The sequence below is a fragment of the Sparus aurata genome, chromosome 5 (genome assembly GCF_900880675.1).
Source record: "Sparus aurata chromosome 5, fSpaAur1.1, whole genome shotgun sequence".
Classification (NCBI taxonomy): Eukaryota; Metazoa; Chordata; class Actinopteri; order Spariformes; family Sparidae; genus Sparus; species Sparus aurata.
Genome location: NC_044191.1, coordinates 17,623,330 through 17,647,578, shown reverse-complemented (window position 1 = coordinate 17,647,578; position 24,249 = coordinate 17,623,330). Strand labels below are relative to the sequence as shown.

The following is a 24,249-nucleotide window of genomic DNA, read 5'->3' as shown; positions in this document are numbered from 1 at the left end:
ACACACACAACTGGTCAGCATGCAGGGCTGCAGAAGTAGCAAAAAACACCTGAGTGTGAACTATAGAGGTGAAACTGGGAAGTATCTCTAACGCATCTCCCCCGATTCTGTTGATAATCAGCGGATGATGACTGAACTCTCAGGGCACTCAGTGAGGCAGAGGTACTGATTGTGAGGATAAAAGATGCCTACGTGGGCAGAATGGAAGTGAAATGTAATGTTTTTTTGACATTAAGTGACGTGCCATCAATGTTTCAACATCAATAACTGTACTTCAGTGTGCCAAATAAAACATAGTGCTGCTGAAATGCTGCTGAAGCAACCCCTTAAGTGACTAAAATAAGTGCAGATCGTTCTTTTTCATCTTTTTAGCTGCAAATTCCCGAGTTCAAAGGGTAGAAACATCACCGGTTAACCTTCAGTATTAGAACAACACGCCTGCACCTTGTCGATGATTAAATATAAAAATTAACAAATCTAACACCATTACTTTTACATTGCATTATATTTCTTATATATTAAATATATTAAAATTCATTATTGCTTATATCCTATTTTTACAGTATTTTTATATAATTGTATGCTACATCATGTATTCTCTTCCAATTGCATGATGTATACTGCTACTAAGTGTTCTTCATACAATATACTTCACATATATTTTGTAAACATGATACATTTAAAAATATTATTAAAATTCAGCAGAGTAGATGATATAATAACTAAATTCCTCTTGTTTGCAAAACACAAGTATGAACTAGTCTTGTCTCCGTATATTGTAATGTATATATTGTATTGCTTTTCTTTTAATGTGGCCTCTTTCATTTCTTTAACTTATCTCTTAATTTCACTCAAATAGTTCTTTATCTGTATCATACTGCCAAAGAAAGTCTTATCATCTGACATTGCTGTTTCTCCTCCAATATATTTCTTGATATTGACAAGAATCAAAGTGGATCGGGATAAACCTCTCCGTTGTGAACTTCATTAACATGAAGTCTTTAACACACAGACCTTTTCTAACCGGGAGCAGATTACTTCCTGATAACTTCACTGAATGCTTCTTTCGGCTCCAGCAGCTTCCTTCCCTCCTTTTTTCTCTCACTCGCAGCTATTTGGAAATCTGATAGCTTCACACATTTTCTGCTTCGAGGAAACGTTTCACTTAAAAGCCACCGCCACAACTGGCCCTTGAAGAATTGTAACTTCTTTTTTAACGTATTTCATGCAGCTAGCTGGGTGATACATTGAATGATGTCACTATGAGACATGATGGAGGCTGAGATGATTCAATGCCCTAAATGGGATTCCTGTTAGGATCTTGTGAAGATATCAGACGTTACTGTAGAATCTGAAATGCAAGCCTACAATGGATCGCATTAAGGCAGGGTCAGGAAACTTTCTCTCCTTTGCTACAGAGACTGGAGTGAATACCATCTGACAGCAGGATGTCATTTTTTAGCCTGACAGCCTGTTTTGATCCTTCTCAAACAGGGTGTCCTGATTTCTAAGATAAGCTCAGCCTCACTGCTCACTTCTTTCAGCTCCATTGACTCACTTTTCCACTTTTTACACAGTCTGTCAGAAAGCACCTTGTGTACAGCCGACTGTTGTTTACAGCTGTCCAACACACACACACACGCAGTGAACATCACAGCCTTTTGTCTTTGTCATTAGCTACATCTGAGCGACAAACACCAGAATCAATATCCACTTATCTGCTGTTAAGAGACAAACAATCCTTTCTACTGGGGAGTCGGCCACCACATGCTGTGTGTTTGACCAATACAGCGTTTCAATATTGGCCTGACACCTTATATCGGTGCTTACACGGAATACCTTTCCATCTGCATTCTAAATAATTCACAGAATTCACATATTTTCACGGTGGGGATTTATCTTTAAACAGCATTCAGAGCATCGCTAACTGTTCATACTGACAGGCTGGACTGAGCTAACTCAGTGTCAGCCCAGCCCATAATTACAATCATCTTTACTGATTTTATAGTTGTGATATAATTCAGCATTAGTGGGAATTTTGCATCACAATTATTCTTTTTCACCCCCCACAAAATAAATACAAACTAAATCATGATGCTGTGACATTTGTACTTCAAAAATTATATTTCCATGCAGATTCCTCTCCTTCTTTACAACATACATGATTAAATGCTGGTGCCAACAGGGTCAACTCTGGAGGGGTAGTTTTGAAAACTAACCATATCTCTTGCTTGTAAAGACATCTTTCATAACTGTAATTCCCCTGAGTTGCTGTTACTTTGATTTACACATTTTGGGCCCTTTCCTCCTGGACCAGTCTTGGCCTGAGGACCAACATTACACTGTATCCACCCAGTCCCTTCATTTATTTTACTGTGTCAGCACACTCTGCCATTAAAATCCAGTATTGTTGGGAAAAACGTTTTGCCACAACTCACTCCATGTGTTGCCTTACTGCAAAGGAAAAGGACTACATCTAAATAAATCTTGCTGACGTGACATTACTACCAGCTTTCTGAGAGGCACAATCTGAGGCTACGCTGGCTTCTATTTAACGTTAGGTGTGGCGCCATTTCTTTTCAGTGAAACTAATGTACTGCTCATAAACAATGTACACTATTTAGGTTTTGGCATCAATCGATTTGGCATCAATCTGCAAACATTTCTCTATCATCAGAGATTTCCATCCTAGAAAGGCAGCTCCAATGTATATTCTTGTTTAATGCCGTCGCACACAGTGGGTGTCTTTCATGCTGAACTTTTTTGTGACTTTTCAGACAGAGATTCTGCAATATCGCTGCAATAGAAGCTCCACCCTACTCTACCTTTGTTTGTTTACACTGAACCAGTGTCCGATTCCCCACTGACAGTCGCTCGTGGAGAGGGATGCTGTTTTCTGGGGGGCAGCTCACAGAAAACTCGGTCAGGAGGGCTAAGAGTCACACTTCCGTCAGACAGACTCTCTGTCCTACGGAAGTAGGACAGACAGGATGACAACAACTTTTCCAAGTATAAATTCTGTATTTTCTTCCTGATCTAAGTTGCCACCCCCTTCTACCACATTACTGTTGTTAGGTCATGCAACTTTGCTTTGTGGGTTGAAGTTTGGGACATTTCTGTTCTATTTCATACGTGAATTAACTGTTTAGTTATTAGACTATGAACGCGATTAAACCATCTTCTCATGTTCTGCGCTGCCGGCTTGCCCTTATACACAGACATCGTCTTTCCTCTGATGCAGCTCTGTCGCTACCTCTACAGTTAACTTCACAAGAGCAATCAAAAAAAATTTGTATCTGCTTCACCATGAGTTGAACTGAGTGATCACTGTGAAATAACAATAATCTAGACTCAACACTGTCATGTCAATAGTCATAAATGAATTATGGTTCTGCTGTGTCTGCACTCTGATCCAACACCCCTAAAAATATACGGCTGCCTTTGATTTTCTGTATTCTAACACCTTCACTACTTCTCTGCAGTGTTTCATAGGTGAGAGGAAGAGGATTCAGATCATCGGAGCAAACTGTGATTCTTTGAAACAAGCGAGTCGATGGTCAAAGTCACCTTTCATCCTTTTGATGAAGTCTCTGTCATCTGACCCAACGTCCTCCCGGAGCCTCTTCTGACAGCCGCCTGCAGAGCGGAAACAAACAAAGTGATCACCTGAAACATCACACAGACCGAGAGAGAGGACACGCAGGTCATCCAAACATATCATTATCTATATTCAGACTGTATCTAAACATAGGAGTTATAAGAGCTGCTTTTACAAGCAGATAAGTGGAACATAGTGAGGAGATAAAAAAATTGGAACAGACACACGTGGATACACTCAGATGAAAACATAAATTATGCACATAAATAACCAGAATAAATCGCATGCGCACAAACACACACACACACACACACACACACACACACACACACACAAATGAACACACACCTTCTAACAGCCTTGGTGAGGGCTTGCTGGTGGGGAGAGGATCCATATTCAAGACCTTGTAAAGCTGTCCAAAGGCCAGGAGCCGTAACGCATGCTAAAAAACACACACAAGACAGAATAAGGGCACATCACTATATTGATAAAACAACAGAAATCTGCACTCAGAATGGAGAACTGGCAACAACTATACAATTTATTCTCCGATCAATGCGCTTTAATTATCAAAGAAACTTGTGCGTGTGCATGGCATTTGTGTAAACCAACTAATTCTGTTGGGAGAAACTTCATGCATTATAGAGGCGAGGAATAAACACTCAGAAGACACAAACAAAGGAGGAAAAGTATTCCCAGACTGGCGGGATGGCAAAAAGAGACAGAGAGAGAGAGAGAGAGAGAGAGAGAGAGAGAGAGAGAGAGAGAGAGAGAGAGAGAGAGAGGGAGAGAGAGAGAGAGAGAGGGGAAAAGATGCATTTGAGGATGTCTTCATATTTTTCAGTGCTGAGCCCACATTTTTTGCCTGGGGGAAGACTTTGTTGTTCCATGTGCTGTAGCTGTAGCAGTAGCAGTGGCAGCAGTAGTAGCGTTAGCTGCAGCGGTATAGTAATAGTAGCAGTGTTGGTGTGGGTGTGAACGGGGAAGAGTGTTCCCACGCTCATTAGGTGGCTAATTAGGCTGCCAGTTCGTCAAGCCTCCACAGCACTGAGGGGCTGCTTATCTGAGGTCAGAGTCCGGACTTCTGCGGCCATTCAGCTATTTATAGTGCTGACGTGAGCTTGGGGCTTCTCTGGGTGGCCGAGGACTCGCTTTAAATAACCCTCCTTCAATCAGTGCAACATGGGGGAGTTTTTCTCGTCCAATTTCCTGAAAAAAATGCTGACTTTGGTGCAGTGGGCGGTGTGGAAGCATACCCCAGTGGGCTGTTTCACAGTCTCACAAGTCGCACGGCTGGGGCTGATTTTCTTTCTGTTCTTGCAGCTAATGATTATGCTCAGTTAGGTAAGCGTCTGCGGCTGGTTTTATAGCAGGAAGACAGGGAGGGAAGTTTTACAATGATCTGAGGGGAAGATGTTAAGAAAACATCCATAAAGCAGCAGCTCAAACGAAACACTCATGTACATTGAGTAAAAAGTCTAAAATCCGAACCCATCTGAGGTTTTTACAGCATCAATCCATCCTTCGGGGAGAAACTCCGCTTCTAAAATACACTTTGATAGTTTGGACTCTAATGATCCCTTAAAAAACTTAAAAATCCCCAACTTGGCTTTAAATTTCAAATCATAAGAACCCTGAATGTTTCCCACAGAGTGAACATGTGTTTTAAAAAGTTTCTCTGTTATTTATAAAGTTCGAGCAGTTTTTATGTTTTCATTTCATTGGAGACCAGATCCAATTTAGAGAGACAGAAACCTGGAAACCTGGGCGGCTGTGGTTCAGAGGTGAGAGACAACAGCCAGTTAATAGAAGCTTTTGACGTTCACAGTCCTGGAGCAGACAGGATAATGTTGATGGAAAATGCTTCCGTCGTCCTTAAAAGCTACTGGCAATGTGCCATTGAGCAAGGCATTAAAACTTTAAATGCTTTTTTTTTTCAGACACTCTTGGGCAGAACAAGGGGTTACATGAACAGCCTTGACAGTGTATTGGTGAGAACAGCAACCAATCTCACAAGGTCTCCATCAAGGAGCCTGAAACGAAGGTCTTGTTCATGTTTCCAGCAAATAGCCGAACATTTGATGGCTCAAGCCTGGCAAAATCTGAGAGATCTGCTGATTGTCTTGTCTTTCATTACGAGATAAACGGAACTACACATTTAAAGACATCTCTTTGGTCTCTATGCAACTGTGACAGCTATTTTTCACGATTTTTTTAAAACTTTTTCAAGCATTAATGATTTACTGATTACATGAAGCCCCTCCCACTCTCTTACAGGTTGTCCTGGCCGACCACAGAAGCGGGATAGCTTTAATAAAAAACTCTTGATTTTAAACAGCTAAGAGTAGCTACAGTACTAGTAATGTATTTATTTCCGGCTATGTAAAGTTAGTAACTGTTATATATCCATGGTGAAACAAGTAAACAATATGATTGTTTTATCATCAGACTACTGAGCAGCTTCTCACCTCAGACTGTGACACCACTGAATTCAGTCCAAGCACTCGACCACATCAAAAAGTTTTGATTTTACGACTTATTCAACCTGGATAAATCTGAGTCTGACCCTGTGACTTTCAACAAGATTTATTGTATAGAAACAGTTAATCTTCTCACTGATGATGACAAAGGGATCAGTATTAAATTAAGAGTATGATTGTAATTGGCAAAAATCTGCAGATAAAATGAAAAAATTTAAACAAGTCATTGAAAGTGTAGAAACATTGTATCATGTCAAACACTGTTGCTATATAATCTTATAGAATTAAGAAAAGCCAGAGGCAGCAGTAGAAGTGGCTGATGGGTAAAGTGAGCTGACCTGTGCGCTGTCGGTGATGGCGTCAGCCTGCTGTGCACTGAGGTCAGACAGGACATCTGTAGGTTCCCTCTCACAGGGGTCATGAACTCCTGGACCTCCTGTAAAGAGAAACAAGGTCAGTGTTTTCACACCGTCTTATGACTCTAAACTTCCAAAGACAGGAAAACAAACTCGGAAATGATTTACCGACTACTATTGTGTACAACATGAATGCAGCGGTGACTCATCAATGATTCAGAAGCATTCAGAGAACTACTTGCCATTGTAATGCTGAAGGAAACCATTAACAACATTTAAAAAATCCAATCACATCATCACAAAGGCTAACTGGCTGCTCTGCAATGATCGAATGTAGAAGCTGCAGGGTTCCCAGATCAAGGCTTGAAAAAAGAGAAAACGTTGGAGGAAAATTAAATATAAATATAAGAACATTTTTCTATTTATTTGAGTTGGATTGGAAACATTTTTCACACGGACTGCTGTAGAAAAAAGAAAATCTCAGAGGATTTAATCCAACACCAACTTTAACCAGCAAAAGTTAAATTAAACCATTATTCATGTTGCTGTGAGTTCACTGGGATTCGCTCAAGGAGCCCTGAGGGAATCAGCACCCCAATTTGGAGACCATTAATGCACTGTAGAGTACTATATGACTGAGTGCAGGTGATACTACTTTGTATCATTGTTGACACTCCACACTCTGCTATCCACGGCACGAATCCACTCTGTGTGTGAAGAGGTTGCAGCCAAACACTGAGGTTATTCTCAAACACATTCATTAAAGATTATTCTAAATGTTTCTCCAGAGAATAAAAGTGCTGTTTCTCTGCCTGTTGGCTCCTTAGTTTATTTGCCTGCTACCTTAAACCTTGTTTTTAATCCCTGGGCTGATTGCTTTCCTCTAAATGCTTTTTATTTGTACTCAGGATACATGAGCAGTGCAGAGAGAAAGTGGAACGGAGTCGCCTGGTGTCACCCTTAATTGTGACAAGGTTAAATATATGAGATGTTGAGTAATGATTTAGCAGCAAACAGCTATTTGCTCTGTGAAGAAATAGTGGAGTAATGGCGTTCTGAAGAGAGAATAATTCCACAGAAAATGTGTGGTATTAAAACTAAACAGAATACTAAAATATGTTTTTAAAATATTTGATTAAATGATTATGAAATTAAATTATGTGTGCATTTGTTTGTTTCTGAGATGCCAGTGCTCTAGTGTGATATCTCCAAAATGTAAATGACACCTTCACCTTTAAGACATCAGCAGTGACTAACTAAGAGTCCTGGATGTTTTCAATTTCACTGTCAAAATGTAATTTAATTCTGCTGCTCTCTGCGCAGAGAGTGATTACTGGATTTATTCACTATGTCTGACTCTCAACCACTGATGGCTCACATATATTAATTTCTGGCAGAAAGCGTTTTAGCATTTACAAGATTAGGACTGTTGAATATATGGAAGAGAGGGCACAGCGTATGCTGCCTACATGAGAACCCTGTTCATCTGCCACAATAATATATCAACGACTGACTTTCCCCATGAGTCAATATTCTGTCACCATACAAACAATCCTCTGATTTTACTTTTTAATGCTTATGACGCATTTTTACCTCATGAGCCCTTGTTAGTAGAGAATACTTCAAAATACATAATTTCCATCCGCTACCATTTAAATAATTCAAACTAAACCAAGCTCTTGTCTGTCTTCAGCGAACATCCAGAATCCACAATGTCTATAACTTTGCAAGATGCTCTTTTCCAGCACCTAAAAATAAGATTCCTTTCATAATCCCACATGACTAGAGAATTGGCACCATCTGCTTATTCACAATGTCAATTTTTTCTGCCTGTATTCAAGCAGGACGGGTTTCTTGGAACTTGCTGATCACTTCACACAGTCAAACATTTATACGTGGAAGCTGCTCTGTACAACCACCGTCTGATCTGTTGGCCGCAGCGCAGCTAAACTGTAGTGGTTGGGGTTAAGGGCATTGTTTAAGGGCACCTCAGTGGTGGTAATTAGAGAAGGGCAAGTGCTGCCTTTCACCTTGCCCACCCTCTTTTATCCTGCCAGTCTGGGGGATTGAATGAGAGTGTCATAAGATCACTTTGCAGATTTTCTCAAAATGTTGCTTCATTAAATACACTCAGTTAAGGACCCTTAATAAAATACCCTGATAATCGAATAACACCTACCCTTGGTCTCAGTGACTTCAACAGAGAACTTAGAATGCCCTCCACTGAGTCCTACAGCTCTGTCTCCTCAGCAGTTCCTTGAGTCTTCAACCTACCCAACATTATTTCTAGTCAAGGCCAGAGGTTTACATGTCGATAAAAGACTCTTCTCGATTCCTCTGATTATTTTGTAGAACCTCTTTATGATCTTCTGTGCAAATCTGGATGCTGGATTTCTCTTTATCAGACAACTTGAAGATTTCTACTGAAGACCACCTATTTAAATTGTTGTATAAATTCTATAAATGTATGTGCTACCTCTAGATCTCACTTGGGTTCATAAGCAACGTTAAACCTGGACAATCTGTAGCCTGTTAATTAAAAGAGAACTATATAACTAAAAGACTATATTCATGCAACAAACATAGCTTGCTGTGAAAGACTGATCCCTGACCTGGCAAGAGAATCCCTGAGGCGATGCACTCCATGACGCGACGCAGGGCCTCACCTGGACCCAGCGGCCGGTTACAGGTGGCTATGGCCTTTTCACAGAGGAGTTCCAGAGGCTGCAGAGGGCAGATAGAGAGAGGACACTCAACACAGCATAAACTAAGATTTTGGGTCTTTGTGTTTATCCCTTACAGGACAAGAAATCTTGATGCCACAGTACAACAAGCGATTTTGATTCAGTCACCTACCCATCCTTTGAGAGGCTGCCACACAGGCAGTCTGTTGCACATGTCTCTGAAAATCCTCAAGATGACGACGCAGGACTTGAGATCTGTGACTCTGGCCTGAAGGGACAAAAAGACGAAACGGAGTGATGGCATGAAAAGAATTTCAATAAGACAGCTCCAACAATATGCATCCATGATGTTTTCCAGGCACTGAGCTATGGGGTCTTTACCCCGTGAGGAGGCATACTCACAACCCCTGAAATGTCAATATGCTGTATAACGACAAGGAAAGCCCTCGAGTAAACACCAAGACCTGCAATGTGAGGGTCACATCACTCGTGCTACAGAGCTAATCTGCATATTTACCAGTGAGTGTGAGCTGTAATCATATATTAGTTATGAGCTTGAAAATGTTTTTTAAATTGTTTTTATTTAGAAACAATAGATAATTTCATTCACAACAGATGGTTTCTCAAGAGCAGAAGTTGATTGCTGGGCAACAGAAACTAACAAAAGAATAAAAGGCAAATCCTGTGATTATACAGTGTGATACAAATACAGTGTTCAATCTGATTAAGTAGAACACTTGCATGGATATTAATGGAAATAATACAGTAGCATATCCTATTTTAGAGGGATGTTTACTTTCTGCAAGACCATATTTAGTTCATTTCATCAATTTTACATTTGAGCATTTTTGAAAGTCCATTAAATTTAATCATGCTCATATAATCTGTCCGGCATTTGATTTAACAAAAAGTCAAATAGTTTTTTCAGGACATTTGATATCTTGTAAGAATTGAATATGTGGCGTACGGCACAGAATGAAAAGCATATATGAATGCCCCTCTTCTCCCCTTTGTTAGGATCCTTTCCCCTGTATTCAACAGTGAAACCTTTTTTTCAAAAACACCTCAGGCCTTTATGCATTGCCTCAAAGTGGTGAAAATAGTCATTTCTACAGCTGTATTGTATGGATGACCTCATGTGAAAAATGTTTCACTGAACACAACTCTACATGTTGTCAGACGAATATAAAGGTAACAATACAATCTGTGGAAATCGCTGGTAAACAAGGTGCACTGAATTTTAAAGGTTATTATTCTCTATTTTCAGGTTCTTAATTGCTGTATATTTAAGGTGTACTTTAAATTCTTTAAATGCTTTAATGTTTAAAAAATACTTCATTTTTAACACACTGTCTATTACTTCCTCATCTCTATTCTTTGTCTAAACGCTTTGCTTTAATACCTGTCTCTCTAAGAAAACGGCAAAAGCCCAGAGTGCTCTGATTGGTCAACTCTCACAGGCCTGAGTAGGCATCAACTACCATATTTCTGCCGGTGTAGTGGCAACCACAGCCATGCTAGGGGCAATGCTGAGGGCTGTGAAGGAAGAGTCTTGACATAACTAGCCATAACAGAAGTCCTGTCGGCTTGTTTAAAGGCAGTTTCTGAGCTGTCTGCATCTCTGGATTGAGCGTTTTGATGATTTCACAGTATTTACATAGCACATAAACCTGCTTTATAATAAAAATAGACTATGGAAATCTCACTTACTACAATATGGGACCTTTAACAAACTTTCACTCAAGATTCTACCAAAGTAAAGGAGAAGTGCTTGAAGACTGAGAGGAGAATAGAAATTATGCTGGAGATTACTGACACTTCAATTAGAGCAGGGTGACCGTTTACAACGATGAAGTTCGTCATTTTATTCAGGTGCTTTCAGTTAAACCTTCCAGACATGGTGGATGGTGGATGAGTCCAACGTCACTAATTGTATCTGCAGTTATTACAGATCATTTGAGGTCCGCGGGTGGTATTAGCCCTGGCAAGTATGATAAAACTAAATCCTCCTTGTACTGCTTCACCTTCAGTCCACAGCAGGGACTTCACTCTGATTTCACTTGGCATTCAGCTCTCTTTCCCTGAGGGAAGCTGCTCAATGCTTCACCTGACCTTGACTCTCGTCTTCCTGCTGCCTACTCAGTAGTAGAAGAACTCCCACTTTGGTCAGAATAGCAGAGTTGCAGCTCATCTGAAACTTAATTTGGTGAAGAATCTCTTCATGACCTTAATAGCGAAATCTCACTCTGTCATATTCGTCCTCTTTTAACATTGAGAAAATAGCATTTCTGCTGTTTCCATGCCGTCTTTTCTTTCCCCAATTTTTAAGTTTAAATCTTATTTTTTACAATTCCCTATAATTACAAAAACACTCATACTTCACACTATCATGCAGTTTTATTTGTCGGAAAGGGGGCTGCTCTTTTAGGGAGCTCTATGAGAAGCCGATCAGACATCAGACACCGCAGCCCTCCCACACTTTAATAAACAACCATGAACATGAAGTCTTTGTTGAATCAAAAGAAATAAGACTCAGCACAAAAGAAGGTTTGCAATGGACAAATGGTGCTGGTATGAGTGTATCAGCAAGAAACACAATTAGGGATCAACCTATATGGTTTATCAGGGCCAATACCAATAAGGATTATTAGTTATCAAGGAGACTGATATACAGTATTCAGAAACAGAAACTAAACATTTGCAGTAAAAATGTCAAAATGTAGAAATAACCAGTGACTGAATGTAACTAATCACAGTATATGCAAGCACTGTACCTACTCTAAAATTTAGGTATCTATTAAGGTACTTATGTATTTCAGTTTTCAGCTACTTTACACTTCCACTCTTCTACATTAATTTGATCATTTTAGTTACTAGTTACTTCACAGTATCAGATTGTTAATTGTTGATGGGCTGTTACTTTTGATGCTTATCAATCACATAGTGTTTTGAGCAAGACATTGTGTGAGACCGCAGAGTGGTAACTACAGACTAGTGTTGTCAAAAATATCAATAAAGATCAATATTGAATGTTTATAACTGTTTCAATACTAATTTACACACACCAGCTGTGCTTTCTCGCTCTCCCTTGTTGCCACTAGTGAATTGACACACACACCATGTCCACATAGGACTGTCTGCTCCCATTCTGTCGTAGGGATGTCCCGATCAGGTTTTTTTGCCCCCCGAGTCCGAGTCATTTGATTTTGAGTATCCGCCGATACCGAGTCCTGATCCGATACTTCTATAATACATAAAAAAAATGAAGAAGAGCAAAGAAACAGATCCAGGATGTCCCTTATTCTTTATTTTATTCACCTTATTTTATCATTTAACACTTATCATAGGTGCTATTGGCAAAGGACAAAAAAGCAGGAAAATATATAATATTGATAATATAAATTACATTTATTTTGTCCCGTTGTTGGCTTCAGCTAAGAAAGAAATAGTTCGCCCCACACGTCCAACCTCTTGAGCATTAGAGAACCTTTTTACCATTATTTTCTTTATTATTATAGATTTTTTCATGGAAACAGAATCTATTTCAGAAGTCGGTGGGCCACGTGACATGGAAGCTATTGAGAAAAAAATCATAATTTCTGCATATTAGTATTCAAATAATATAGAGGAAGCACTAATATACAATAAAAAGAGCTGTGTCTCATTCATCTAGTTTAGTAATACAAACTGCTGCTGAAGTGGAGTCACTGGGTTACATGACATGGAAGATATAAAAAACACTGCAATTATTTTGTATCAATAAGTAATTTAATGATAGTCCCTAAATCAGTCTCCAGCGATTCAGCGCGAGGCTCTGGGAGGTGAGCTGACCGTCCTCCTGCTGCTAACACTGGGTGAACCTCAGTAAAGTGGCTGGAGCTGAGTGAATATCCGCCGAATATCCCGCAGCAGAATGCATATAGGAGAAACACTGACACATCAGATAACCTTCCGCAACGACTGCAGGCTCTTTGGTGGAGCTCTGCTTTGAATGAAGTTCCGTCGTGACAAACAAATGGACTACTTGCGGAGTGACATGAAGACATGAATCAGAGGCACAAAAAACGTTGACAGCAGTGGCCGGTCATTATGTCTACCAATACCTGACCCTTGCCTTGTGCACACACATTTTTCCCATTTGTTTTGAACAATTATAGTATATATATTATATATATATATATATATATATATATATATATATCCGATCCCTGATCGGGATGTAATGTCCGATTCCGATCAAGTCTGAAACCATGTGATTGGCCCCGATTTCCAATAACGTGATCGGATCAGGACATCCCTAGTCAGAAGTAATTGATCTTACACAACACACAAACTGTGATATATTTATTTTTTATTAAATGGTAAATTTATATTTGTCACGGTATTGTATCAATGTTAGAAATTCCAGTATTGTGGCAAAACTACTAAATACAGAGAAAAGACACTACATCAAGACTAAGGCAGATAATTGGCCTATCCCTAGTTAGAAGTGTCAGGTTATAATGTCCTTGCTGTATTTGTATGAATTTGATTGAATGTAACTCTCCACACAGCTGTGAACAAGCAAATCATTGTGAAACATACATGAAACAGCTGCTGCTGATCAGCTGACAGAAAATCAGCTTCCCTGTATAAACTCAGGTGATTAAATTTGTGTCCTTTTTATATGAGTGAAAAACAGAATCTGGGTGGCTCTATGTCTCCATTAAAACATATTTGCTGTTAAATATTAACTACTCAAATCTACTTTTCAGTGACAGGGTTGAATATTCAGAGTAACAGTAACAGAGTGTAAAGACACAGAATGATTGTGTCATCAGCACAGCTGTTCTCACCTGGAACCATTTGGCGTGTCGGAGCGAAGCCAGGGCAGCCTGGCACTTCTGCCTGTCCAGGACATCCTCATCCTCCTCTTTCTCCTCCTTCTCCTGCCTCTCCCTGTTGTCTTCCTGATCGCCCTCCTCTGGAGAGAGGGACAGGATGAGACAGGACAGACTGAGTGTGACCATGCTGACCTCCCACAATGGCACACAGACACACAGGCAGCAGGGTCGGACGGCTAATTATTAGGCAAACCCACTGATCTGACCGAATGAGCTAGGAGGGGGGAAATTTGAGAGATTCTGTGATTTTCTGGGAGAAGGGGGTTTCTCATGCACAAGGCAGGATTTTTCATAACATTGACAGAAGGAACCGGAGTAGACGTGCGCGCATGCGTCTTGCTGCCCGGCCGGAGTCTCACTCTAGATGCAGATCAGTGGCTAAAGGCGATGGAACACGCCAGATTAGTGTGTCATCTATTACGGCGCAGGACGAAAATGAGAGCATGGCAACGACTCAGGACCAAAAGCCAGATTAAAGATTAAAATAACACTTTGGAACAAGGAAACACTTGGCAGATTGTGAAATACTGGCTCAGGAATGCCTGAGATTGGGGAAAGTCAGGAACAGTGCAGACATATAAGCTATTCTACTTGAAAAGAAAAAAAAAGTCATCCTGGTTTAAAAGGCAGCTTGCTCTGCAGTTTTCTTGAGCGCCATGCTAGTATTTTCACTCTTGCGGGTCGGTCAGATGTTTATGTTTGACTGAAACAGTCTCTCTACACCAGGTTCCTGTGAGGAGCACTCCTGCCATGACTGGAGGCCGAGCCATGGGAGAACGACAGCAGAAGAAGAGTGACAGCAGATGACAACAACAACATAAACATCTGAGAGTGAGAACGCCACCCTGGAAAGAAAGTGAAGGCTGTTTGTTCTCGGGAGCAGCTAAGGGGTGCCCACTGTGGGACAGTCAAGCAGACGAACAAAAGGGGGAACAGACTGCAGACCACACTGCAGAGCTCAGGAGTGACGGCTCACAGGTTATCAATGATCTTATCCGGGGAAATCTGTGATAATGACTTCTCTGCAATCTGAAACATTATCTCCATTCTTCAGCTTGCCAAGTTGCAAATATTAAATCTTGATAAATGTCCCATCACACTGGAATCAGTCCCATTATGGTTCAAAGTTCTCTCCCAATGAGCAATAGCCAGCAGAGATTAAATCACAGCTATTTTCTACAAAGCTGACAGTAATGCTGACACAGGGCATTATAAAACGCTTCTGCTCGTAAAGAGGAGGTTACACTGCAGTCTCTAATACCAAATATACGCAGTATTCAAAGACCAATTTATCCGTCTGTGTGTGATTCATCAGCAGTAATGTGAGCTGAGGAGCGATGTGTGTGGTTTAGCAGTCTGTTGCTGTAGAGACTGTAGTGAAAGCTGAACAGGATGGAAGAGGTGGAAGACAAACTAAGGAGCTGATGAGAGACACAGGGTTTGTCCTGTGTCACTCCTCCTCCAAGACCAGGGACTGAGGACCTTCATGTTCTGCACCTGGGACTTCTGGGTAACATAATTACCATTCTGACAGGAAATGTGCCGCTAATGGCATGTTATGTCAAAGTCAGCTGGAGGAGTAAATGGTTTTCAATCCAGCACTTTAAGTTGCACCCTCTCAGACTCTGAGAGACCTTTAAAAACAAAAGAAGATGGGAACTGAAGTGAAACTCAAAAACAAATTAATTTCCCCTCCTAAAGAATACTTTGTGGTGAGATACCCATCCAACTTCTCAGTAAGAGCATAACAACTGTGATTACATACTACTGTTCTCTAAATGAAATCTATGGAGTCTTAAGTGTGCCACAGGAATATATGAATATAGATATTTTAAGTGATAAATTATGATTAATTATCTTCTTAAAAATGGAAGTAAAATGATTACTAACTCACCTGAGATGGGGAAGGTCTTATTGTTCACGTCACATTAGAACCCATTTGAAAATTTCAAATAAAAGGGATTAATACATGTAAATTGCTACAAATTCTTACAGAAAGCCCCTTTAATGCTTAAGGAAAGGCACATAACAACTTGTATGTACTGTCATTATTGACAATTCTGTCAATATATTATTTGGTAACTGATAGTCTTTAACATGATTTATATAAAATGTCTAACACTAAGAAGACTAAGAAGACTAGGAAACAAACTTTTTATACATTGTTGTCTTAACATTCTTCTAAAACTCAAAAATATTTAATTAAATATGACATCAAACGGAGAACAGTAGCAATTAATCACATTTGAAAAGCTAGAATCAGTGAATAATTTGCATTTTTAATTAGAAATTAATATTTTCTTTACATTGAACTAATCAACAACTAGAATCCAAAGCTTCGACAGATATGTGAACATGATTCAGCAGCTGAGTATCCACTCTCTGCTTGAGTAAGAGTAGGATTTCAAAGGCATCTTAAAGGTATGTAAAGTCAGGCTTAGAGAATGGTTTTGCCTGCCAGAGGATTCAGTAGATTTACGACACCACAGCCTGATACTCACTGCCGTGTCCTAATGACAGGCCAAAACTTCACTGATCATTAAAATTGGATTTCCCGTAGGAATGCTCACCCATTACACTAGGTGTATTGTGTATAAATATACATTATGATAAATGAATGATAAATGATCATTGCAGAAAAATTTCTCTTAGACATGTACTACTCTAATCGATTATGGTCAGTCATAATGATGATTGTTTTAGCCTTAATTTGCTCACTTACTTAGATTTGCAGTCTGCCATCACATTCAATCTTATGATTAATGTGTCCCCGCTTTGACATTTAGTTTCCATATTCTGATTAACTTTCATTTAGAGATGATTCTCTTTGATTTAAACACGCAGAGTGCCACCTGCAAATTCAATTAGATTCAATTGACAGCAGTAACAGGACACAGTCATTAAACACTGAATAATTCCACTGACATAATCAAGATTCCATAAAAATAGTAGTTTATGAGGTTAAATTAGAAATAACATGTGGATTTCGTTGTGACTAAAGAAAACTTTTTTGACCTCTTTTGGAAGGACCCGGAAGTATTTATGTATTCATTCACTTTACAGTTATATCTTATTATGATTAAAGAATTGCAATCCTCTTCCATCCCCTGGTATGGAGATGATCTGTGGAAGGTGTTTCCCAGAGGCAGGACATGAAGGAACCATCACTCACAGGTCAAGACCACATACAGATAAAGACAACGCCCACTAAATTCTCCCTGACATCAGCTTAGGGGAATTTTGATTAGTGACCAGGACATGAGATTAATTCAATTAACACAGTTTTTACAACATGAAATTGTGGGATGTCATTCTGAGCCAATAAAATATCATCAGCCCCCGTAATCAAAGCAAGGAAGCCTAGATCTGGACATGGGCTGCTGGTTAATGTAGTCATTTTGTCTATGTACTTAGTAGAAGACATGGTCCAGAATTTCATGGTGACCCAGAGAGAAGTCCAGTCAACAGAGGAAGGGGGAGGGGGGTAGAGGAGCATGTCTGAGGCAGAGAGTGAGTGGGTTGGTTTGATTTGGTTGTCGGGGAAGCCCCTTGTACCCGGGGTTTCCTGCTGCTGGTTGGGGGGGGCGCCTCGTCAGCAGCGGGGCCGCAGAGAAGTGGCAATCCACACAGCGCGCTGACCTGCGGAGCTACGGCAACAAAATCAACAGTCAGTGAGCAGAGGCCAGCTACAGGAGGTACACTCTAAAAACCTGGGGTCATCTATGAGCCAAAGGAAACCAGTTACGGGTTACTCACCAGAAAAAATATTCCTGAGCGGGTTCCTTGAAAAATGTTCATATGTTAGATGTTGAGTGAAGTAGCATTTCTAGCAACTTCTGGCACTCATGTCATGGGATCAACTGATCAGTGGTGGAAGAAGCATTCAGATCCTTTACTCAAGTATAATTACTAATTCTACAGTGAATAAATCCTCCACTACAAGTTAAATTCCTGCATTCAAATCCATAAATCAAAGTAGGTAAGTATTATCAGCAAAGTTATGACTTCATTCTGAAGTTTGAATCAATATTACAGCTGCATTAATGCGTGTGTTGCATTTTACTACTGTCGATGTTTCAGGTTGAGCTCATTTTAACTACTTTACATACTGTTAGTGTAATTTACAACAATGCATCATATACTGTCAGATCATCTTCTATCCTCTGAGAACCATGTAAACTTTTCATGAGCTCAGTAGTTCTGTATAGTTTATTAAGCTTAAGAAGTGGGAGATGTAACTTTTCAAATTTAGAGAGGTAACTACACACAAATGAAGCAGAGTAAAAAGTGCATTACCCTGTGACCTGCAGTGGAGTAGAAATACTCAAGTAAAGTGCAAGTCACTTGAAATTTTCCATGACTGCATCTGATCCATTAACAAGAATAGACTTACCACTCTGTCAATGTTGTTGAAATATAAAACACTTCGTCCACTCATAATCCAACAATAGCGTTACAGAGTAGACTTTAATTTTGTGAAGATTATCTTATCAAGTATAGTCAGAGACATTTAACTAGACAATGTATCTATTTTTAGCTTCTTACACCAGTGAAAGTAACACCAAGCAGTGCTTAGCTTGCCTATGTTTAAAACAGTCTCCTTGTTAATAAAAATAAAATGGTAAGAAATAAAGGATTAAATACGAGATTTGTTAACCTAGGATCATTGCCAACCTGGAACTGTAACCAAAATAGACCTAGCTTTCAGACGCAAACTGTAATTCATTTAGGGTTCATAAACCAGAAATAAGGGATTCCTCTGGGAAACTTATAGGAGAACCCTTAAGGCTGCAATCTTAATAACCTATTTAAATTCTTATATTTTTAACAATTGTAGGAAACACTCGTTAGGGTAATCAGCTATGCTCTTGTTTGTGTGTCTACTGGAGAGACAGAGGGACAGTCTGTGTTTATGGGATTTCACACTAAAACAAACCTGCTTGAGTAAAAAAAAAAACACGCTGTCCTTGTTTGTGTTGACAGGATGTTTAACCTGAAGGAAAAATGGTTCTCTCCTTGGTGTGACTGCACTCGACAGCTGCGCTCTAGAGCTGCTTCTCTCCTGTTTGTCAGATTCCATTTTTCTACCTTTCGCGATGCTCGACTCAATCTTTCCCACTGGGAGCGGTACTACAATGACACTCGCCGTTCAGTAATGGCAGCTCTTCTCTTCTGACATGGCTTTCATTCATTTTTAATTTCATTCTAACCCATTTGTGGAAGAAAACAAGCACAGTCAAAGCACTGTTGCTTAACGTCAGCTCTTGACTTACAGAACACTTGACACAATAGAGAGGTAAGTTTTCAGTCAATGTTTGGTCAATTTAGGTGATTCTTAACAGCTACTGAGATTAATTGTCTTGTTGTGAGGGATTACTTGACTTGAAAAAACACCTTCTTTTCTTTTGGGATTAATTCTCTAAGACATATCTATTTCTGGCCTACTGGCCACTCTGATTTTGCTGTATGCTTTCACATCAGAAGCAGAATGATACAAGAGGACACCTGAGACAGACCTCTCCTTTTTCACAATCCCAACCCATCACATCCCCTGCGGAAATCATCCTGCACTGGCCATCTGCTATTTCCACCACACTTGACCCAGATCCATATCAGCCCTTCTCCTTTTTCTCCTGTTTTCCTCTCAGCTTTCAGCCCTCTCAATGTATCAGGCCTCCCAATTTTCCCCAGATCATCTCCCATATTAAGCTCAGGTATCACAGTATTTTTATACCTTTACATTCCAGTATGACCTGCCTCCCTCTTCCTCAACCTCTTCCTCTCTCTCAGCCCTCTGTTGTCATATAAAGGTCAAATAAAAGCAGGGAAGCATCCTCCCAAACAGGAGGCACAGGATGGGGGTAGGGGAGAGGGGTAAGTCAATACCTTCTTCTGTGGTGATGTGCTCCTCCCTCATGGCTAAGGAGGAGAGGGTGATCTTCAGCGTGAGTTGAGGGTCTTTGGCTCTGCACACCCGGATGGCTGCCTCAGACACGCACGACTGCACCTCAAATTTGTCCTCCGTCATTGTCTGCAAGGCAGAGCTGCACGATTAATTAAAAATCGAATATCACAGTGGCAATATTGACTCCTGCTGTTTGTAAATGCATGTTGCTGCTGTTCTACTTAGTTGGTGGACGTGTTTAGGACAAAGTTTCTGGACAATGTCTCTGAACACAGAGAATCAATTGACTTTGTGCCTATACCACTGCTCAATATTACAATTTGGCCGGTTGTTGGTTTTTACCAACAGGATCTTAAATTTATAATCTTAAGAGCTCCAGCCAATCAAATCACATTTTAAACTATTCACGGAGGCATTTTCACTCTAATGTTGATGTTATTGGTATAGTAATGGTGGTTCCATTATTTGGAAACTCACAGCATTTGTAAAAAAAAAAAAAGGATAATATTTATGTGCTGAGAGAACTGAAGTGAAAACAAAAAAATAATTTGCCTTCTAGCAAATTTTTTTTGTTGTGGCTTAAATAGGATAAGTGGCTTATCAAAAAGCAGAAATTGTTGTGTTTACATGAAGCTTCTCTTCCACATTTCATTCAGTTTCCACCCCTGTTCTTATTGTGAGCCAATTCCCTGCACGCCAAACTATCTTGTTTTTCCTCAAGATTCGTGCTCCCTTCAGAGGCATGTTTTCAAGTGCATTCTCTCTATCTCGTCTCCGTGAGAAATGACCCCATCCATCACCCCCTCTGCCTGTCAATCTCTCCCAGTTTGGCCCAGGAAATGAGAGCTTCAAATGGTTTCCTCCATTGATGATGAAGCACGCATGGCAGCTATGGCAGGTAATTAACTGAGATGGCGGTACAGGAAGCACATTTAGGCTCGCTCTGCGTATGTCAGCTGTGCTTTGTTAGTGAGCAGATGCTTGGAAAGGGTGGGGTGGGTATACTCTGGAAACCAATTTGAAGGGTAGAGATTTGATGATTAAATTATTTGTGCAACTCTGTGGTTCAGGATTTTGTGTTAAAAAACACACACTCTGCTTGAATCTAACTGAAATAACAATTCTGTGCTGTAAGAGCATCCCAATGGTCACAAGTTGTGGTGTGAAGATTTCACTGCTGTGTGGGCTTTATAGATTTCACTCAGACAGAATGGCAGAGATACATGAAGGGTAGCCTCAGTAGAGCAGGCAACTTCCTTTTCATGTCATATCCATTTCAAATCTTCTCCTCTGCATCCATTTCTCCCACAGACTAAAAATAATCCTTTTATCTAGTTAAGAATGAAAAACATTTTTCACCTCTATCTACATCATTATTCTACTTACATTTCTGTTGTTTTCTGTTCATGGTTCAAACTTGTTCTGGAGTCACACAGATGGCTGAATTGTTATTTTCAAATTATTTAAATATCAATAAACAATATATTTGCTGTAGGTGTCACTGGTATGTTTGCAATGGTGTTCACTTCAGTAATTTCATTAATCTAATATTAACGCTGATAATCCTGAGTGTCACATCAAGTAACCGCTTTTTAGTCTAAAACTACTGGTATTCAGGAGTAATGGCAGCTGTTAATGACAACAAGCTGACTGCGGAGAAGGACACAGATTTAGACACTTTGTGATATGGAGGTCAATTTTTTAATTCACTTCTGAAAAATTCAGAGTACATGTTATTCCATGTCATTGGTATTCAGCTAGTATGAGCCAGACATCACAACCTTTGCTTTCACTGTGCCACTTGCTCTTTTTTGCAGACAGACTACAGGAAAAGGTGTGTGACCCTGTGAGCATCCTTCTGCATTCTTATAAAACTGAATATTCTAAATGAAATAGTGTCAAATAACTCTTGTTGCACTGCTAAATACTTTTCTTTGACAATGTACTGTCAAAATGATGTTGAAGCTGTTATTTAAAGGAAAAAAAACGTACATAATGTTGCTTTTGACATTGTGAAATAGGATGTTTTAGAGCATTTTACGTTCATTTCTAAGGGAGTAATCATGAATCTCAATGAAAAATCTGGCATTTGATGCTGATCCTAGATCTGGTGATCTTAAATTAGGTTTTAGCAGTTATGGATAGTTTAAAATAGTGCTATTGTATTGGGCTTGATTGAATTAAGGTGGACTGCTGTTGGAGGTATTCGTTTTATCAAGTGGCATTCCAGTTTATACATTGCAAGCCTATATACAGTAGTATACAGCTTTTGAAACTGGTACATGAGCTTAGTGAAGACATGGCTGACCTCAGTAGAAAAAACAGACCTGATCTAATTGTGATTTCTGTGTATTGTAGCAATTGTTCAAATTTCAGATAATCTAAAGCATGGCTGTAGAGCGTCTTATTATCCTTTGCATATCTAATGGAACTTCTATCATTCTGCCCTTAAAACATTCATTTTGAGAATGCCAAAGAATAAGGACATATATCACTGAAATGTAGTGCTGTTGTGTTGATCTAATCTCAAAGCTCTGTCATTTGTTTCCCCTATCACCCATTACTGATGAAAATACCCCCACATATCCAAGCTGACAGAAGATGCCTATTTTAATGGTTCATTTTACTCTCTGGTATTTCTAACTGCACGTACAAAATATAAAGAAAAAACACTAAACTGTGTGAGTCAAATTAAGCGTTTGTATCAAAAGGCATTCTGAATTAATATACTACTGTATATGTTACGTATTAAAATCAAAATAATGTACATAACATGTTCACCACATGCCTTTGCAAGTCTCTGTGCCATTTGTGCTGGTATCATTATTATCATTATTATTCTTGTTAACATTTTTTCATGCTTCACTTCAGGGTGTCAGCACGTTTCTTCTCCAATGTCACCAGACACTCTTTTATCACACATAAAGACCCTCTGTTGTTCTCTGTGGACAAGTGTTTCTACTGAAGATCAGATCACAAAGACGCTTTTCTAAAGCCTTCCCACCCCAAGGTTGTTTCCTCAGCTGTGCTTCAAGGCTCATTTTGGATGCACCATGCTGAACACTGCAGTGCTTGGGGTGTGGCTGGAACGTACCTGGATCTGCAGGGGGAGGTTTGCGCTGATGGTGTACAGCAGCAGTTTGGTAGGTTTCTCCCTGCACATCAGCACCAGTTCCAGGTCCATGTCCCCTTTGATCAGCAAGCCTTTGGCCACCAGACCGACACGTGTCACCCCGCACAGCACCGGCGTGCTGTCGGACCTGAGGGCAGATGGAAGACAGCCAGTGTCAGAGTCTGTCAAAGCCATACAGAGGTGATAACACACAAATACAGCTTTCTCCTCAGCTCTCACTGTGGTGAAAAGTAGATGGAGATACAATGTCGAGTTTAAGTAGAAAATATATATTGCTGGAATGTTTTTTGAAACCTTCAAGCTGATTCTGGGCATAAATTCACTCATTTTGCTGCCTTGACCTTCTCCTACATAAGAATAATATCTATTCTTTTTCTACACTGGTTGTATTTTATTTGTACGTAATCAGCTTCCTGCTGTATCTCCATATAGAAGCTTTAATAACAGAACCTGAGTGTGGATGTTTAGGCCACGAGCCAAATGTTAAACATTTACGACTCTTTGTTGAGCTTGTTTAATCATCAAATCATCACACGTATCCGCCCGATGAAGATTTAGAGCAGAACACATATTTTATGAGGGAAACAATCCGCCAGTGTACTGAGGAAATGGCTGAGGGTACAAAAATAAACTGCAACTAGCAATAAATTTTCCTTATCTTGCTCTCTGAGAACATGCCCATTTGGCAGTCAGATGCAACATAGCTGTGTGAAAATATTGTACGCTGCTGAAAGCAGGGCTGTTCCAGGACAGAGCTGTATGACTGATAGTTGGGTCAGTGCTTTTATCATCACAATAAAGCCCAAAATAAGAGCAGACACAGTGGGACATACTTTGTTTCAGCAGCATCTTTCTCCTCTGTATTGTCCCCAGCCTCGTCATTGATAGAGGGCTTCCCTGAGGATTTGCTGAGGCCATCCATCCAGTCAGAGACTTTCTTGAGGGCTCCCTCTACGGTGGAAACCAGTGTCTGGACTGCCTCGAGCTCCTCTGGTGTTGGATAGATGCTGGCGTGCTTGGCCATGACATGGCGGTCATCGTTTGCAAAAGATCGGAAGGATCTCTGAGATTAGACGGGAGGAAAGAGAGACATTATCATTTTATTTGATGTATATTTTCATTTCAGCTGACACTTATGTCCAGTTAGGATCCCACAGAGTGAGCAAGTGGAGGTTCAGAGCTGAGCTCAAGGACTTTCAGAGAGGAAACA

At 40.0% G+C, this 24,249-nt stretch overlaps 1 protein-coding gene across 2 annotated transcripts in view; it reads right to left on the bottom strand.

Annotated features, from left to right (window-relative positions):
* The window catches only part of LOC115581707 (spermatid perinuclear RNA-binding protein-like), a 77,776-nt gene that overhangs the window by 12,605 nt on the left and 40,922 nt on the right, over window positions 1–24,249 (bottom strand). For both annotated transcript variants that reach the window (XM_030417010.1, XM_030417011.1), the window contains exons 3-11: window positions 23,873–24,102; window positions 23,001–23,166; window positions 19,888–20,032; window positions 13,954–14,081; window positions 9,291–9,386; window positions 9,047–9,158; window positions 6,417–6,514; window positions 3,947–4,040; window positions 3,568–3,636 (exon numbers count right to left, since the gene is read on the bottom strand). In XM_030417010.1, the coding sequence (XP_030272870.1) occupies window positions 3,568–3,636; window positions 3,947–4,040; window positions 6,417–6,514; window positions 9,047–9,158; window positions 9,291–9,386; window positions 13,954–14,081; window positions 19,888–20,032; window positions 23,001–23,166; window positions 23,873–24,102 (1,138 nt within the window). The remainder of the gene's footprint in view (window positions 1–3,567; window positions 3,637–3,946; window positions 4,041–6,416; window positions 6,515–9,046; window positions 9,159–9,290; window positions 9,387–13,953; window positions 14,082–19,887; window positions 20,033–23,000; window positions 23,167–23,872; window positions 24,103–24,249) is intronic.